Raw genomic sequence first — 18,915 nt, 5'->3', positions numbered from 1 at the left:
AAGATACACATATATATATACACAGACACACACATACTCATAGATATACACAGATACTGGAACACATGCAGACACACACAGAGACACATATACACATATACATTTACACACAGACATACTCACAGATATACAGACACACAGTCAGAGACATACACACGAACACACACACACACACACACACACACACACCACACACACACATAGACACACACAGAGATACAAATTTACATACATGGGCGGCATATGCTGAGGCATTGGTTCAGTGAATAAAGCTCAAGGCTGCTTGCCTGCTTGTAATTCAAGAGCTTGGAAGACAGGACAAACCAAGACATCCCTGGAAAGGCAGGCTATCCAAGCTAACTGTATTTGTGTTTACGTGAGAGATACTGACTCAACACTAAGGTATAGAGCAATCAAGGGCGATTCCCTGAAAGCAGTTTTGAACTCCTCATACACTCCTCTCACACACTTCAGAGAACTTGATAAAACACATATACTCAAGTAAGTCATACAAACATTTATATGAGAGAAGGAAAAAAAGAGCAAATACAGTATGATGCACTTTCTTATCAGGAGGTTTTGTTGACCCCAGAAAGAAGTCATATTTAGAATCAAGATGGAGCTGTCACCAGGAATGCTAAAGATTTTTTGCACATTATTGGGCAATGTAGAGAGTGAAGGAGATTTTTTTCATGCCCTCAAACTGAGGAATAATGAGAAGAAATTCACTTTTAAGCTTTGCTTCTCAGTGGAAAAGTAATTTTAACAAGCAATTTAGTAGTTGATTGAGCAAATGCATTGCAAAAAAGAATGCTTTTGGGACAGCGTTTTCTTCAGAGGGAGTACCCAGAGCTGGCACTCCTGAGCCAGTGGCCCAGCATCCAGGGAGAGATATGCTTGTCATCACCGAAGCCTGATGCTGTAGAGCCACACCCTGGTATTGGCCAATCTGCTCACACAGGACAGCGAGAGCAGGAGCCAGGCAGAGCATAAAAGGTGGGGCGGGATCAGTCGCTCCTCACATTTGCTTCTGACATAGTTGTGTTGACTCACAAACTCAGAAACAGACACCATGGTGCACCTGACTGATGCTGAGAAGGCTGCTGTTAATGGCCTGTGGGGAAAGGTGAACCCTGATGATGTTGGTGGCGAGGCCCTGGGCAGGTTGGTATCCAGGTTACAAGGCAAGTAGAAGTTTGGTGCTTGGAGACAGAGGTCTGCTTTCCAGCAGGTACTAACTTTTATTGTATCCTGGCTATGTTTCCCTTTGTAGGCTGCTGGTTGTCTACCCTTGGACCCAGAGGTACTTTGATAGCTTTGGGGACCTGTCCTCTGCCTCTGCTATCATGGGTAACCCTAAGGTGAAGGCCCATGGCAAGAAGGTGATAAACGCCTTCAATGATGGCCTGAAACACTTGGACAACCTCAAGGGCACCTTTGCTCATCTGAGTGAACTCCACTGTGACAAGCTGCATGTGGATCCTGAGAACTTCAGGGTGAGTCTGATGGGCTCCTCACTGGGTGTCCTTCCTGTGGCTTTCCTGCTCAAATTCCTATCAGAAGGAAAGAGGAAGCCACTCTAGGGAGCAGTTTTGATGATGATGTGTGGATGTGCCCTGTGGAGTGTTGACAGGAGTCCAGTTATTTTATCCTCTATTCACAATCACTTCTCCCTCTCACTCTATTATTCTATGTTGTCATTTCCTCTTTCTTTGGTAAACTTTTAATTTTCAGATGCAGTTTTTTCTTTTTAAAAAAATTAATTAACTGACTTATTTACTTTCCATCCCGATCTCAGCTTCCCCTCTTCCTCTCTTCCCAGTCCTTCTCTCTGCTTTCTATTACCCTACCTCTTTCTTTTCTCCTCAGTCCATTTTCTCTTTTTTTAATCAACTTTTTGTTTTCTTTTAAATATTTCTTAGTAACTTGCTCTGAGGACAAGGAAGATATGTGAGTCCCTGTTTCTTCCCACAGCTCTAAAGAGTAGTAGCAGTAATTGGCTTTCATGCCAGAGTGGAAGAGAAGAATATATTTTACAATAAATTCTGTCTGACATAGAATTCTCATTATAATTTTTCAGTACTTTAAGTTGGAAACGAAAACACCATTTGAAATGAGCCTGAAGTGTCTGGTATTTTTGCTCTGCAATTATGTTGATGGTTCTTCCCTCTTCCCACAGCTCCTGGGCAACATGATTGTGATTGTGTTGGGCCACCACCTGGGCAAGGAATTCTCCCCCTGTGCACAGGCTGCCTTCCAGAAGGTGGTGGCTGGAGTGGCCAGTGCCCTGGCTCACAAGTACCACTAAACCTCTTTTCCTGCTCTTGTCTTTGTGCAATGGTCAATTGTTCCCAAGAGAGCATCTGTCAGTTGTTGTCAAAATGACAAAGACCTTTGAAAATCTGTCCTACTAATTAAAGGCATTTACTTTCACTGCAATGGTGTGTTAAATTAATTGTATCTCATAGAAGGGTTCATGCTTAGGATTCAAGATACAAAGCAGTGAGCGTTCAGTTCTGACCTTGGGGAAATAAATGATTTGTGCTTCATGATATATGCTGGGACAGTAAGGTATAAGGCACAGCTCCTAATGCTCCCCTCTGAACACCTAAGAGAAAATTCAAGACATGGTTTCATTTACACACTAGATTTTGGTTACATTTTATGTAAATTACTTGTTTTCTCTAGTTTTCCTCATAAATGTCTCCTGTCTTTTCTCTTACCTACCCAGCACCTCACAGATTTCTAGCCAATAATTCTTCTTGCCTAAAATTACCACTATTCTCTAAAGTTTACCTAGCTACATTTATTTTTCCTGAATCTGTTACCTTAGACATCTCCAATAGCAATAGAGGTATGCTTAAAGAGAGAATAGAAGTGCTCTGTTTGTCACAACATGCCTCCACAGTCAATATTCACTATGAGTTTTCAAATGGTGTTTTCTCTGGGACCGTCACACATCACACCAGGCTCTGGCCTGAGTTAGGAGTTAAGAATGAGAGAAATATAAGAAATGACACCCTTCACAATAGTCACAAATAATATAAAATACATCAGTGTGACTCTAACCAAGCAAGTGAAAGATTTGTATGACAAGAACTTCAAGTCTCCAGAGAACCAAATAATCCTATTGAAAATGGGGTACATTTGCAACTAAGGAATATTGAATGACTGAGAAGCACCTAAAGAAAATGTTCAGCATCCTTATTCATCAGGGAAATGCAAATAAAAATAGCCCTGAGATTCACTCTTACACTAGTCAGAATGGCTAAGTTCAAAAACTCAGGGGACAGGAGTTGCAGGTGGTTTGCAAGCTGGTACAACTCTGGAAATAAGTCTGGAGGTTTCTTAGAAAATTGGACATAATGCTACCTGAGAACCTGGCTATATCACTCCTGGGCACACACTCAAAAGATACTCCAACACGTAACAAGGACACATGTTCCACTATGTTCATAACAGCCTTATTTATTTTAGGCAGAAGCTGGAAAGAACTCAGATGTCCTTCAACAGAGGAACAGATAAAGAAAGTATGGTACACTTATACAGTGGAATACTACTCAGCTATTACAAATAATGACTACATGAAATTCTGAGGCAAATGGATGGAACTAGAAAGTATCCTCTTGAGTGAGGTAACCCAGTCAGAAAACAAATCACATGGTATGCACTCACTGATAAGTGGATATTAGCCTAAAAGCCTGGAATTCCCAAAAAATAATTACAGACTATATGAAGCTCAAGAAAAAGAAAGACCATAATGTGAATGCTTAAGTCCTTCTTAAAATGGTGAACAAAATACCTAAAGGAGGAAATACAGGGACAAAGAGTGGAGCAGGAACTAAAAGAAAGGTCATCCTGTGACTGTCCTACCTGGAGATCCATCCCATATGCAGCCACCAAATCCAGCCACTATTGCTGATGCCAACAAGTGCTTGCTGACAGGAATCTGATATTGATTTCTCCTGAAAGGCTCTGCCAGAGTCTTATAGATGCGGACCCTTGTAGCTAACCATCCAACTGAGCATGGGGACCCCATTGGAGGAGTTAGAGAAAGGTCTGAAGGAGCTGAAGGGGTTTTCAACCCCATAGGAAGAACAACAATATCAATTAACCAGAATCCCTAGGGACTAAACCACCAACAAAAGAATATATACATGGAGGGACCCATGCCTCCAGCTGCATATGCAGCAGAGGATGGTAGTGTCTGGCATCAATAGGAGAAGCTCTTGGTCCTATGAAGACTGGTTTCCCCAGCATAGGAGAATGTTAGTGTGTTAAGTTGGGAATGATTGGGTGGGAGTATCTTCCTAGAAGTAGGGGGAGGAGGGGAAATGGAATAACATTTGAAATGTAAATACAGAAATTATCCAATAATAAATAAAAACAGTCAACAAATGAAACATTTAAGACAATTTAAAGATGTTGATAACTGATACTATATTTTGTTTTTTGTAATTTTTTCATTGCTTACATTAACATTAAATGTTGTAAAAATAATAATAAAAAAGACTAGAGAGAATAAGAATACCTAGTTTTTAAGGCTCATTACTGGTGTCTTATGCAATTTCCCTTAGATGAAAGCACTTATTTTTCTTAATAAATCTATCTTCAATATCCAGGAATGGGTTGATATCAAATCTCTTCTTCATAGAGTCAGACAACTTTTATTCTCATGGAATTACTAGAATTAACACAATAGGTAATATATCCTCAATTTCTTTTTCTTTCTATAACCATCCAGGTTATGCTCAATTCTGCAAACAAAATATACGTTCCAAGTTTCCTATACTCTACTCTCTGTTACAGTAAGATTTTGAGATGACTACATTAATACGTGACCTTTATTTACAGAACGATCTGTATAGGCACAGAATAAAATAACCCAAATTTTATTAGATTGAGCCCTTGTCATAACGCATAAAAATGCAACTGTACATGAACTAAAGACTTAGAGTAAAATGAGAAATTAGATAACATAAAGAATAAAATATAGGATCCATTAAAATAGTTCTGAGCCCAGGTATTTCATGTCCCTCTTGAATGCAGCATCCAATGCTCTTAAATCTATATACCATTGTTCTCAAAGCAGTGTCTTCCATTTAAGCTTTTTATAACTGTCCCATAATTCCTATAAGTAGGACTTTTGCCTAGCTAGAAGGATAGGATGAGCAATCCATTTTGCAGTAGGTAGAGCCCTTGCCTACTTTTTCTTGGTTTGATGAACATTAGTAGTAGACACTGGTTCAAAGAGAGCTAGATGGTGTTGTACATCATTTCACAGTTGGACTCCTTGACTGAATCCTAATTATAATGTATTAGTTTTATTTTTCTCTGAAGCAGATGGAGCTGGTCGCTTTACCCACATTGCTTCTAGGTACTGGGGAAGTGGGGTGGGTTCTAGTCCAGTAATCCTCTCTGGATCTGTAAGAAGAACCAGAGGCCTGGTTGAATGTTACCCTCTGGATCAACTGGAGCTGGAGGTGTGGATGCAAATTCTCCCACACTCCTTTTCCAAGAAACAAAGACACTTTGCAGAATGTGTTTTTAAAAGTTATCTAGTAACTACACATTCAATAGTACTGAGAGTTCCAAAAATCCACAGGCTTTCAGGACAGAGAGAGAGCTACTCCAGAATCATTTCAGGAAGCATAATCTTACATTCCTGAGCAAGGAAAATCTTCCTAAAAATCAGGCATGAAGTAAGAACCAGAGGTAGTCAGTCTGGTCATCCAGGATAGAGCCTAACATGACTGACAGAAACTTCTTAACAAAGTCAATGAAATGATTCCTGATGATATTCTCACATACTCATAGATTGGTGCCCAGTTCAGTCATCATGATAGTCATCATTCAACAACGGATAGGAGCAGATACAGAGCCACAGTGTTTACTAGGAAGAGCAACGGGATCCCCAAAGAAGAGGAAGAGGAAGAATTCTAGGAGGCAGAGGAGTTGAGGACTTGACCAGAAGATGAATGACTAAACGAGTAAACAGGACTCATAGGGATAGCAGGAGAGAGAGAGAAAGAGAGAGGGAGAGAGAGAGGGGGAGAAAGAGAGAGAGAGACAGAGAGAGAGAGAGAGAAACAGAGAGAAACAGAGACAGAGACATACACAGAGAAACAGAGAGACAGACAGATTAAGAGACAGAGATAGAGAGAGACAGAGAAACAGAGACAGAGCAAGAGCTGAGCTAATCTACTGCTAAGAAGTGCTTGCTACTTCTCTTCATGGTTCAACACTTTCACATATCTCTCTCACACACATGAGTCATTCTCACCCCATGTCCCTCCCTCATCCTCTCATGCTGAAGCCTCCTTTCTGAGGTCCTCCTCCTCCTTTCATGTCTTCTCTTTGTGTGAACCTCAGAGCTTATTTAAGGCTTCCTGGGGTTTTTAACATCAGAAAGTTAGCTTTTCTTAGCATGAAAAGTTGAGGACATTTTATGTTAGAGTTTTGAGGATGGAAGTAAAATGAGACGGGAAGGGCATGAAGATGAAACTTGAATAATTTAACAGTAAATGCAAATATAGAGAAGGAGCAAATGGGACTAGGTAAGGACTATCAAGCAAGAAAATGACTCTATGCAAACATAGTATACACATGGAAGCAGAATGAGTGACTGAATCAGTGAGGGTGAGGGAAGTGAGGAGAGAGAGAAAGAGAGAGAGAGAGGGAGAGAGAGAGAGAGAGAGAGAGAGAGAGAGAGAGAGAGAGAGAGAGAGAGAGAGATCTTGAACACAGGAAACCACAGGGAAAGTCATTCAAGCTCCTTGCTACTGGATTTCCTTGTCAGTAGGAAAACCTTTCTTCTTGCCCTCCCTCTTTCTTTCTCTCTTTCAATTTTCCCTTCCTTTCTCTCTCTCTCCTTTTCTTCACCCTTTCTCTTTCACGAAACTTTCCATTTAAGTGACAGGAAGTCCTTCTGATATTCCAGACATCTGCAGATGATGACAGACAGAAAAACAGAACTGGACCATTCAATCTTTCCTTCCAGATAATGGGTTGTCTGAAAATTACTTTTAATCTTTGGGCTACAGCTAGCTTCGAATTCATTTTTTTTTCTGAATTGAGAGTTCTTTTTTTCTGTTTCTCCATCTCAAGAATTAAAAGAGAGAGAAATATCCAAGACATGATCAATTCAGCTGCATGCTACTTCCTCCAAATTACATGACTAAATGAACAAATTATAGAAATAAGGAAACACATAAAACATACTTGAAATAAATGAATACATATTTATTTTCCTACATAAAGATTTCTTCCAAAGACGAAGAAAACCAATAGAAGAATGATTATGTTGTCTTTTTCTTATGTTCTCTAATCTACATTAGTGGGGGGAGATCCTCTCATGCACTCAAATTAAAAACAAAGAAAGAAACAACCCCCCCAAAAGCAAAACAAACAAACAAAAATTAAGGCAAATTTTCTCATGTATAAAGGGCTTTAAATTTTCATTTTTAGAGTAAACAAATCGAAGAGGTAATATCTAACAGACAAATTATGTTATTAATGCAAAAATTCATAAATACAATAGTTAAGGATGTTTTAGAGACAGAGTTTGCTGCAAGGGTAAGAACACACACTACTCAGAGTGAAGACCTGGAACTCTTATACCTAAGCCTGTACCATAGCCACCCTGAGTAGTTATGGCTATCATCTCTGAAGCCTCACTCTGCAGAGGCACACCCTCACATTGCCCAATCTGCTCACACAGGACAGAGTGATCAGGGGCCAGAATTTGGCATATAAAGCAGAACAGAACCAGTTGCTTCTTATATTTGCTTCTGATACTGTTGTGTTGACTCGCAACCTCAGGAACAGACACCATGGTGCACCTAACTGATGCTGAGAAGGCTACTGTTAGTGGCCTGTGGGGAAAGGTGAATGCTGATAATGTTGGCGCTGAGGCCCTGGGCAGGTTGGTATCCAGGTTACAAGGTAGCTCCTAAGTAGAAGTTTGGTGCTTGGAGACAGAGGTCTGCTTTCCAGCAGGCACTAACTTTTTTGTCTTCTGGCTATGTTTCCCTTTGTAGGCTGCTGGTTGTCTACCCTTGGACCCAGAGGTACTTTTCTAAATTTGGGGACCTGTCCTCTGCCTCTGCTATCATGGGTAACCCCCAGGTGAAGGCCCATGGCAAGAAGGTGATAAATGCCTTCAATGATGGCCTGAAACACTTGGACAACCTCAAGGGCACCTTTGCTCATCTGAGTGAACTCCACTGTGACAAGCTGCATGTGGATCCTGAGAACTTCAGGGTGAGTCTAATGGGCTCCCCACTGGGTGTCCTTCCTGTGGCTTTCCTGCTCAAATTCCTATCAGAAGGAAAGAGGAAGCAATTCTAGGGAGCAGTTTTGATGATGATGTGTGGATATGCCCTGTGGAGTGTTGACAGGAGTCCAGTTATTTTATCCTCTATTCACAATCACTTCTCCCTCTCACTCTGTTCTTCTATGTTGTCATTTCCTCTTTCTTTGGTAAACTTTTAATTTTTCTGTTGCAGGTTTAAAGTACATCTTTTATGTACTTTCTCTCTCTTTTTTTATTCAGCCATGAGGGTACCTTCTAGACTTTAAAAAACGTAGTACTTTCTCTTTTGTTTCAAGTGTTTCCTGCTACTTTACTCTGAGGACGTAAAGATCAATGATTCACTCATTCCACACCTGTAAGGAATAGTAGAACAATAATTGGCTTTCAGGCTAAGATGATAGGGAAATATATATTTTGCATATAAATTTTGTCTGCTAGAGGAATTCTTATCAAAATTGACCAGGAGAACTCAGTAGTCATTCTGCCTGTCTTTTAAGATTATAACTGCAAACTCCATTTGAAATGGGCCTGCAGTGTCTGATATTGTTGTTCTACTTCATGTTGAAACATCTTCCCTCTTCCCACAGCTCCTGGGCAATATGATTGTGATTGTGTTGGGCCACCACCTGGGCAAGGAATTCACCCCCTGTGCACAGGCTGCCTTCCAGAAGGTGGTGGCTGGAGTGGCCAGTGCCCTGGCTCACAAGTACCACTAAACCTCTTTTCCTGCTCTTGTCTTTGTGCAATGGTCAATTGTTCCCAAGAGAGCATCTGTCAGTTGTTGTCAAAATGACAAAGACCTTTGAAAATCTGTCCTACTAATTAAAGGCATTTACTTTCACTGCAATGGTGTGTTAAATTAATTGTATCTCATAGAAGGGTTCATGCTTAGGTTTCAAGATACAAAGCAGTGAGCGTTCAGTTCTGACCTTGGGGAAATAAATGATTTGTGCTTCATGATATATGCTGGGACAGTAAGGTATAAGGCACAGCTCCTAATGCTCCCCTCTGAACACCTAAGAGAAAATTCAAGACATGGTTTCATTTACACACTAGATTTTGGTTACATTTTATGTAAATTACTTGTTTTCTCTAGTTTTCCTCATAAATGTCTCCTGTCTTTTCTCTTACCTACCCAGCACCTCACAGATTTCTAGCCAATAATTCTTCTTGCCTAAAATTACCACTATTCTCTAAAGTTTACCTAGCTACATTTATTTTTCCTGAATCTGTTACCTTAGACATCTCCAATAGCAATAGAGGTATGCTTAAAGAGAGAATAGAAGTGCTCTGTTTGTCATAACATGCCTCCACAGTCAATATTCACTATGAGTTTTCAAATGGTGTTTTCTCTGGGACCGTCACACATCACACCAGGCTCTGGCCTGAGTTAGGAGTTAAGAATGAGAGAAATATAAGAAATGGCACCCTTCACAATAGTCACAAATAATATAAAATACATCAGTGTGACTCTAACCAAGCAAGTGAAAGATTTGTATGACAAGAACTTCAAGTCTCCAGAGAACCAAATAATCCTATTGAAAATGGGGTACATTTGCAACTAAGGAATATTGAATGACTGAGAAGCACCTAAAGAAAATGTTCAGCATCCTTATTCATCAGGGAAATGCAAATAAAAATAGCCCTGAGATTCACTCTTACACCAGTCAGAATGGCTAAGTTCAAAAACTCAGGGGACAGCAGATGCAGGTGGTTTGCAAGCTGGTACTACTCTGGAAATAAGTCTGGAGGTTTCTTAGAAAATTGGACATAATGCTACCTGAGAACCTGGCTATATCACTCCTGGGCACACATTCAAAAGATACTCCAACACGTAACAAGGACACATGTTCCACTATGTTCATAACAGCCTTATTTATATTAGGCAGAAGCTGGAAAGAACTCAGATGTCCTTCAACAGAGGAACAGATACAGAAAGTATGGTACACTTATACAGTGGAATACTACTCAGCTATTACAAATAATGACTACATGAAATTCTGAGGCAAATGGATGGAACTAGAAAGTATCCTCTTGAGTGAGGTAACCCAGTCAGAAAACAACACACTTGGTATGCACTCACTGGTAAGTGGATATTAGCCTAAAAGCCTGGAATTCCCAAAAAATAATTACAGACTATATGAAGCTCAAGAAAAAGAAAGACCATAATGTGAATGCTTAAGTCCTTCTTAAAATGGTGAACAAAATACCTAAAGGAGGAAATACAGGGACAAAGAGTGGAGCAGGAACTAAAAGAAAGGTCATCCTGTGACTGTCCTACCTGGAGATCCATCCCATATGCAGCCACCAAATCCAGTCACTATTGCTGATGCCAACAAGTGCTTGCTGACAGGAATCTGATATTGATTTCTCCTGAAAGGCTCTGCCAGAGTCTTATAGATGCGGACCCTTGTAGCTAACCATCCAACTGAGCATGGGGACCCCATTGGAGGAGTTAGAGAAAGGTCTGAAGGAGCTGAAGGGGTTTTCAACCCCATAGGAAGAACAACAATATCAATTAACCAGAATCCCTAGGGACTAAACCACCAACAAAAGAGTATATACATGGAGGGACCCATGCCTCCAGCTGCATATGCAGCAGAGGATGGTAGTGTCTGGCATCAATAGGAGAAGCTCTTGGTCCTATGAAGACTGGTTTCCCCAGCATAGGAGAATGTTAGTGTGTTAAGTTGGGAATGATTGGGTGGGAGTATCTTCCTAGAAGTAGGGGGAGGAGGGGAAATGGAATAACATTTGAAATGTAAATACAGAAATTATCCAATAATAAATAAAAACAGTCAACAAATGAAACATTTAAGACAATTTAAAGATGTTGATAACTGATATTATATTTTGTTTTTTGTACTTTTTTCATTGCTTACATTAACATTAAATGTTATAAAAATAATAATAAAAAAGACTAGAGAGAATAAGAATACCTAGTTTTTAAGGCTCATTACTGGTGTCTTATGCAATTTCCCTTAGATGAAAGCACTTATTTTTCTTAATAAATCTATCTTCAATATCCAGGAATGGGTTGATATCAAATCTCTTCTTCATAGAGTCGGACAACTTTTATTCTTATGGAGTTACTAGAATTAACACAATAGCTAATATACCCTCAATTTCTTTTTCTTTCTATAACCATCCAGGTTATGCTCAATTCTGGAAACTAAATATACGTTCCAAGTTTTCTATACTCTACTCTCTGTTACAGTAAGATTTTGAGATGACTACATTAATACGTGAACTTTATTTACAGAACGATCTGTATAGGCACAGAATAAAATAACCCAAATTTTATGAGATTGAGCCCTTGTCATAACGCATAAAAATGCAACTGTACATGAACTAAAGACTTAGAGTAAAATGAGAAATTAGATAACATAAAGAATAAAATATAGGATCCATTAAAATAGTTCTGAGCCCAGGTATTTCATGTCCCTCTTGAATGCAGCATCCAATGCTCTTAAATCTATATACCATTGTTCTCAAAGCAGTGTCTTCCATTTAAGCTTTTTATAACTGTCCCATAATTCCTATAAGTAGGACTTTTGCCTAGCTAGAAGGATAGGATGAGCAATCCATTTTGCAGTAGGTAGAGCCCTTGCCTACTTTTTCTTGGTTTGATGAACATTAGTAGTAGACACTGGTTCAAAGAGAGCTAGATGGTGTTGTACATCATTTCACAGTTGGACTCCTTGACTGAATCCTAATTATAATGTATTAGTTTTATTTTTCTCTGAAGCAGATGGAGCTGGTCGCTTTACCCACATTGCTTCTAGGTACTGGGGAAGTGGGGTGGGTTCTAGTCCAGTAATCCTCTCTGGATCTGTAAGAAGAACCAGAGGCCTGGTTGAATGTTACCCTCTGGATCAACTGGAGCTGGAGGTGTGGATGCAAATTCTCCCACACTCCTTTTCCAAGAAACAAAGACACTTTGCAGAATGTGTTTTTAAAAGTTATCTAGTAACTACACATTCAATAGTACTGAGAGTTCCAAAAATCCACAGGCTTTCAGGACAGAGAGAGAGCTACTCCAGAATCATTTCAGGAAGCATAATCTTACATTCCTGAGCAAGGAAAATCTTCCTAAAAATCAGGCATGAAGTAAGAACCAGAGGTAGTCAGTCTGGTCATCCAGGATAGAGCCTAACATGACTGACAGAAACTTCTTAACAAAGTCAATGAAATGATTCCTGATGATATTCTCACATACTCATAGATTGGTGCCCAGTTCAGTCATCATGATAGTCATCATTCAACAACGGATAGGAGCAGATACAGAGCCACAGTGTTTACTAGGAAGAGCAACGGGATCCCCAAAGAAGAGGAAGAGGAAGAATTCTAGGAGGCAGAGGAGTTGAGGACTTGACCAGAAGATGAATGACTAAACGAGTAAACAGGACTCATAGGGATAGCAGGAGAGAGAGAGAAAGAGAGAGGGAGAGAGAGAGGGGGAGAAAGAGAGAGAGAGACAGAGAGAGAGAGAGAGAAACAGAGAGAAACAGAGACAGAGACATACACAGAGAAACAGAGAGACAGACAGATTAAGAGACAGAGATAGAGAGAGACAGAGAAACAGAGACAGAGCAAGAGCTGAGCTAATCTACTGCTAAGAAGTGCTTGCTACTTCTCTTCATGGTTCAACACTTTCACATATCTCTCTCACACACATGAGTCATTCTCACCCCATGTCCCTCCCTCATCCTCTCATGCTGAAGCCTCCTTTCTGAGGTCCTCCTCCTCCTTTCATGTCTTCTCTTTGTGTGAACCTCAGAGCTTATTTAAGGCTTCCTGGGGTTTTTAACATCAGAAAGTTAGCTTTTCTTAGCATGAAAAGTTGAGGACATTTTATGTTAGAGTTTTGAGGATGGAAGTAAAATGAGACGGGAAGGGCATGAAGATGAAACTTGAATAATTTAACAGTAAATGCAAATATAGAGAAGGAGCAAATGGGACTAGGTAAGGACTATCAAGCAAGAAAATGACTCTATGCAAACATAGTATACACATGGAAGCAGAATGAGTGACTGAATCAGTGAGGGTGAGGGAAGTGAGGAGAGAGAGAAAGAGAGAGAGAGAGAGGGAGAGAGAGAGAGAGAGAGAGAGAGAGAGAGAGAGAGAGAGAGAGAGAGAGAGAGAGAGATCTTGAACACAGGAAACCACAGGGAAAGTCATTCAAGCTCCTTGCTACTGGATTTCCTTGTCAGTAGGAAAACCTTTCTTCTTGCCCTCCCTCTTTCTTTCTCTCTTTCAATTTTCCCTTCCTTTCTCTCTCTCTCCTTTTCTTCACCCTTTCTCTTTCACGAAACTTTCCATTTAAGTGACAGGAAGTCCTTCTGATATTCCAGACATCTGCAGATGATGACAGACAGAAAAACAGAACTGGACCATTCAATCTTTCCTTCCAGATAATGGGTTGTCTGAAAATTACTTTTAATCTTTGGGCTACAGCTAGCTTCGAATTCATTTTTTTTTCTGAATTGAGAGTTCTTTTTTTCTGTTTCTCCATCTCAAGAATTAAAAGAGAGAGAAATATCCAAGACATGATCAATTCAGCTGCATGCTACTTCCTCCAAATTACATGACTAAATGAACAAATTATAGAAATAAGGAAACACATAAAACATACTTGAAATAAATGAATACATATTTATTTTCCTACATAAAGATTTCTTCCAAAGACGAAGAAAACCAATAGAAGAATGATTATGTTGTCTTTTTCTTATGTTCTCTAATCTACATTAGTGGGGGGAGATCCTCTCATGCACTCAAATTAAAAACAAAGAAAGAAACAACCCCCCCAAAAGCAAAACAAACAAACAAAAATTAAGGCAAATTTTCTCATGTATAAAGGGCTTTAAATTTTCATTTTTAGAGTAAACAAATCGAAGAGGTAATATCTAACAGACAAATTATGTTATTAATGCAAAAATTCATAAATACAATAGTTAAGGATGTTTTAGAGACAGAGTTTGCTGCAAGGGTAAGAACACACACTACTCAGAGTGAAGACCTGGAACTCTTATACCTAAGCCTGTACCATAGCCACCCTGAGTAGTTATGGCTATCATCTCTGAAGCCTCACTCTGCAGAGGCACACCCTCACATTGCCCAATCTGCTCACACAGGACAGAGTGATCAGGGGCCAGAATTTGGCATATAAAGCAGAACAGAACCAGTTGCTTCTTATATTTGCTTCTGATACTGTTGTGTTGACTCGCAACCTCAGGAACAGACACCATGGTGCACCTAACTGATGCTGAGAAGGCTACTGTTAGTGGCCTGTGGGGAAAGGTGAATGCTGATAATGTTGGCGCTGAGGCCCTGGGCAGGTTGGTATCCAGGTTACAAGGTAGCTCCTAAGTAGAAGTTTGGTGCTTGGAGACAGAGGTCTGCTTTCCAGCAGGCACTAACTTTTTTGTCTTCTGGCTATGTTTCCCTTTGTAGGCTGCTGGTTGTCTACCCTTGGACCCAGAGGTACTTTTCTAAATTTGGGGACCTGTCCTCTGCCTCTGCTATCATGGGTAACCCCCAGGTGAAGGCCCATGGCAAGAAGGTGATAAATGCCTTCAATGATGGCCTGAAACACTTGGACAACCTCAAGGGCACCTTTGCTCATCTGAGTGAACTCCACTGTGACAAGCTGCATGTGGATCCTGAGAACTTCAGGGTGAGTCTAATGGGCTCCCCACTGGGTGTCCTTCCTGTGGCTTTCCTGCTCAAATTCCTATCAGAAGGAAAGAGGAAGCAATTCTAGGGAGCAGTTTTGATGATGATGTGTGGATATGCCCTGTGGAGTGTTGACAGGAGTCCAGTTATTTTATCCTCTATTCACAATCACTTCTCCCTCTCACTCTGTTCTTCTATGTTGTCATTTCCTCTTTCTTTGGTAAACTTTTAATTTTTCTGTTGCAGGTTTAAAGTACATCTTTTATGTACTTTCTCTCTCTTTTTTTATTCAGCCATGAGGGTACCTTCTAGACTTTAAAAAACGTAGTACTTTCTCTTTTGTTTCAAGTGTTTCCTGCTACTTTACTCTGAGGACGTAAAGATCAATGATTCACTCATTCCACACCTGTAAGGAATAGTAGAACAATAATTGGCTTTCAGGCTAAGATGATAGGGAAATATATATTTTGCATATAAATTTTGTCTGCTAGAGGAATTCTTATCAAAATTGACCAGGAGAACTCAGTAGTCATTCTGCCTGTCTTTTAAGATTATAACTGCAAACTCCATTTGAAATGGGCCTGCAGTGTCTGATATTGTTGTTCTACTTCATGTTGAAACATCTTCCCTCTTCCCACAGCTCCTGGGCAATATGATTGTGATTGTGTTGGGCCACCACCTGGGCAAGGAATTCACCCCCTGTGCACAGGCTGCCTTCCAGAAGGTGGTGGCTGGAGTGGCCAGTGCCCTGGCTCACAAGTACCACTAAACCTCTTTTCCTGCTCTTGTCTTTGTGCAATGGTCAATTGTTCCCAAGAGAGCATCTGTCAGTTGTTGTCAAAATGACAAAGACCTTTGAAAATCTGTCCTACTAATTAAAGGCATTTACTTTCACTGCAATGGTGTGTTAAATTAATTGTATCTCATAGAAGGGTTCATGCTTAGGTTTCAAGATACAAAGCAGTGAGCGTTCAGTTCTGACCTTGGGGAAATAAATGATTTGTGCTTCATGATATATGCTGGGACAGTAAGGTATAAGGCACAGCTCCTAATGCTCCCCTCTGAACACCTAAGAGAAAATTCAAGACATGGTTTCATTTACACACTAGATTTTGGTTACATTTTATGTAAATTACTTGTTTTCTCTAGTTTTCCTCATAAATGTCTCCTGTCTTTTCTCTTACCTACCCAGCACCTCACAGATTTCTAGCCAATAATTCTTCTTGCCTAAAATTACCACTATTCTCTAAAGTTTACCTAGCTACATTTATTTTTCCTGAATCTGTTACCTTAGACATCTCCAATAGCAATAGAGGTATGCTTAAAGAGAGAATAGAAGTGCTCTGTTTGTCATAACATGCCTCCACAGTCAATATTCACTATGAGTTTTCAAATGGTGTTTTCTCTGGGACCGTCACACATCACACCAGGCTCTGGCCTGAGTTAGGAGTTAAGAATGAGAGAAATATAAGAAATGGCACCCTTCACAATAGTCACAAATAATATAAAATACATCAGTGTGACTCTAACCAAGCAAGTGAAAGATTTGTATGACAAGAACTTCAAGTCTCCAGAGAACCAAATAATCCTATTGAAAATGGGGTACATTTGCAACTAAGGAATATTGAATGACTGAGAAGCACCTAAAGAAAATGTTCAGCATCCTTATTCATCAGGGAAATGCAAATAAAAATAGCCCTGAGATTCACTCTTACACCAGTCAGAATGGCTAAGTTCAAAAACTCAGGGGACAGCAGATGCAGGTGGTTTGCAAGCTGGTACTACTCTGGAAATAAGTCTGGAGGTTTCTTAGAAAATTGGACATAATGCTACCTGAGAACCTGGCTATATCACTCCTGGGCACACATTCAAAAGATACTCCAACACGTAACAAGGACACATGTTCCACTATGTTCATAACAGCCTTATTTATATTAGGCAGAAGCTGGAAAGAACTCAGATGTCCTTCAACAGAGGAACAGATACAGAAAGTATGGTACACTTATACAGTGGAATACTACTCAGCTATTACAAATAATGACTACATGAAATTCTGAGGCAAATGGATGGAACTAGAAAGTATCCTCTTGAGTGAGGTAACCCAGTCAGAAAACAACACACTTGGTATGCACTCACTGGTAAGTGGATATTAGCCTAAAAGCCTGGAATTCCCAAAAAATAATTACAGACTATATGAAGCTCAAGAAAAAGAAAGACCATAATGTGAATGCTTAAGTCCTTCTTAAAATGGTGAACAAAATACCTAAAGGAGGAAATACAGGGACAAAGAGTGGAGCAGGAACTAAAAGAAAGGTCATCCTGTGACTGTCCTACCTGGAGATCCATCCCATATGCAGCCACCAAATCCAGTCACTATTGCTGATGCCAACAAGTGCTTGCTGACAGGAATCTGATATTGATTTCTCCTGAAAGGCTCTGCCAGAGTCTTATAGATGCGGACCCTTGTAGCTAACCATCCAACTGAGCATGGGGACCCCATTGGAGGAGTTAGAGAAAGGTCTGAAGGAGCTGAAGGGGTTTTCAACCCCATAGGAAGAACAACAATATCAATTAACCAGAATCCCTAGGGACTAAACCACCAACAAAAGAGTATATACATGGAGGGACCCATGCCTCCAGCTGCATATGCAGCAGAGGATGGTAGTGTCTGGCATCAATAGGAGAAGCTCTTGGTCCTATGAAGACTGGTTTCCCCAGCATAGGAGAATGTTAGTGTGTTAAGTTGGGAATGATTGGGTGGGAGTATCTTCCTAGAAGTAGGGGGAGGAGGGGAAATGGAATAACATTTGAAATGTAAATACAGAAATTATCCAATAATAAATAAAAACAGTCAACAAATGAAACATTTAAGACAATTTAAAGATGTTGATAACTGATATTATATTTTGTTTTTTGTACTTTTTTCATTGCTTACATTAACATTAAATGTTATAAAAATAATAATAAAAAAGACTAGAGAGAATAAGAATACCTAGTTTTTAAGGCTCATTACTGGTGTCTTATGCAATTTCCCTTAGATGAAAGCACTTATTTTTCTTAATAAATCTATCTTCAATATCCAGGAATGGGTTGATATCAAATCTCTTCTTCATAGAGTCGGACAACTTTTATTCTTATGGAGTTACTAGAATTAACACAATAGCTAATATACCCTCAATTTCTTTTTCTTTCTATAACCATCCAGGTTATGCTCAATTCTGGAAACTAAATATACGTTCCAAGTTTTCTATACTCTACTCTCTGTTACAGTAAGATTTTGAGATGACTACATTAATACGTGAACTTTATTTACAGAACGATCTGTATAGGCACAGAATAAAATAACCCAAATTTTATGAGATTGAGCCCTTGTCATAAGGCAAAAAAATGCAACTGTACATGAACTAAAGACTTAGAGTAAAATGAGAAATTAGATAACATAAAGAATAAAATATAGGATCCATTAAAATAGTTCTGAGCCCAGGTATTTCATGTCCCTCTTGAATGCAGCATCCAATGCTCTTAAATCTATATACCATTGTTCTCAAAGCAGTGTCTTCCATTTAAGCTTTTTATAACTGTCCCATAATTCCTATAAGTAGGACTTTTGCCTAGCTAGAAGGATAGGATGAGCAATCCATTTTGCAGTAGGTAGAGCCCTTGCCTACTTTTTCTTGGTTTGATGAACATTAGTAGTAGACACTGGTTCAAAGAGAGCTAGATGGTGTTGTACATCATTTCACAGTTGGACTCCTTGACTGAATCCTAATTATAATGTATTAGTTTTATTTTTCTCTGAAGCAGATGGAGCTGGTCGCTTTACCCACATTGCTTCTAGGTACTGGGGAAGTGGGGTGGGTTCTAGTCCAGTAATCCTCTCTGGATCTGTAAGAAGAACCAGAGGCCTGGTTGAATGTTACCCTCTG

At 39.7% G+C, this 18,915-nt stretch overlaps 3 protein-coding genes across 3 annotated transcripts; all 3 read left to right on the top strand.

Moving 5' to 3' along the window:
• The first annotated feature begins 1,025 nt into the window (after positions 1 to 1,025).
• Positions 1,026 to 2,437, top strand: Hbb-b1 (hemoglobin, beta adult major chain). The gene is given in 3 exon segments (NM_033234.1): positions 1,026 to 1,164; positions 1,274 to 1,496; positions 2,180 to 2,437. Coding segments are annotated over 3 exon segments (444 nt in total). The 5' UTR covers positions 1,026 to 1,072; the 3' UTR covers positions 2,309 to 2,437.
• Positions 2,438 to 7,780: 5,343 nt separating this feature from the next.
• On the top strand, positions 7,781 to 9,161 carry LOC148007773 (hemoglobin subunit beta-2). Its single transcript, XM_087601310.1, has 3 exons — positions 7,781 to 7,924; positions 8,040 to 8,262; positions 8,902 to 9,161. The coding sequence occupies exons 1-3, from the start codon at positions 7,833 to 7,835 to the stop codon at positions 9,028 to 9,030; spliced, it is 444 nt and encodes a 147-aa protein (XP_087457436.1). The 5' UTR covers positions 7,781 to 7,832; the 3' UTR covers positions 9,031 to 9,161.
• A 5,347-nt stretch (positions 9,162 to 14,508) lies between these two features.
• Positions 14,509 to 15,889, top strand: Hbb-b2 (hemoglobin, beta adult minor chain). The gene is made up of 3 exons (NM_001409355.1): positions 14,509 to 14,652; positions 14,768 to 14,990; positions 15,630 to 15,889. Exons 1-3 carry the CDS (start codon positions 14,561 to 14,563, stop codon positions 15,756 to 15,758), a joined length of 444 nt encoding a protein of 147 aa, NP_001396284.1. The 5' UTR covers positions 14,509 to 14,560; the 3' UTR covers positions 15,759 to 15,889.
• Positions 15,890 to 18,915: the final 3,026 nt, after the last annotated feature.

Source organism: Rattus norvegicus, chromosome 1, assembly GCF_021556685.1.
Source record: "Rattus norvegicus strain SHRSP/BbbUtx chromosome 1, alternate assembly SHRSP_T2T, whole genome shotgun sequence".
NCBI lineage: Eukaryota > Metazoa > Chordata > Mammalia > Rodentia > Muridae > Rattus > Rattus norvegicus.
Note: the sequence above shows the minus strand (reverse complement) of the source record. Positions and strands in the feature narration are given on the sequence as shown.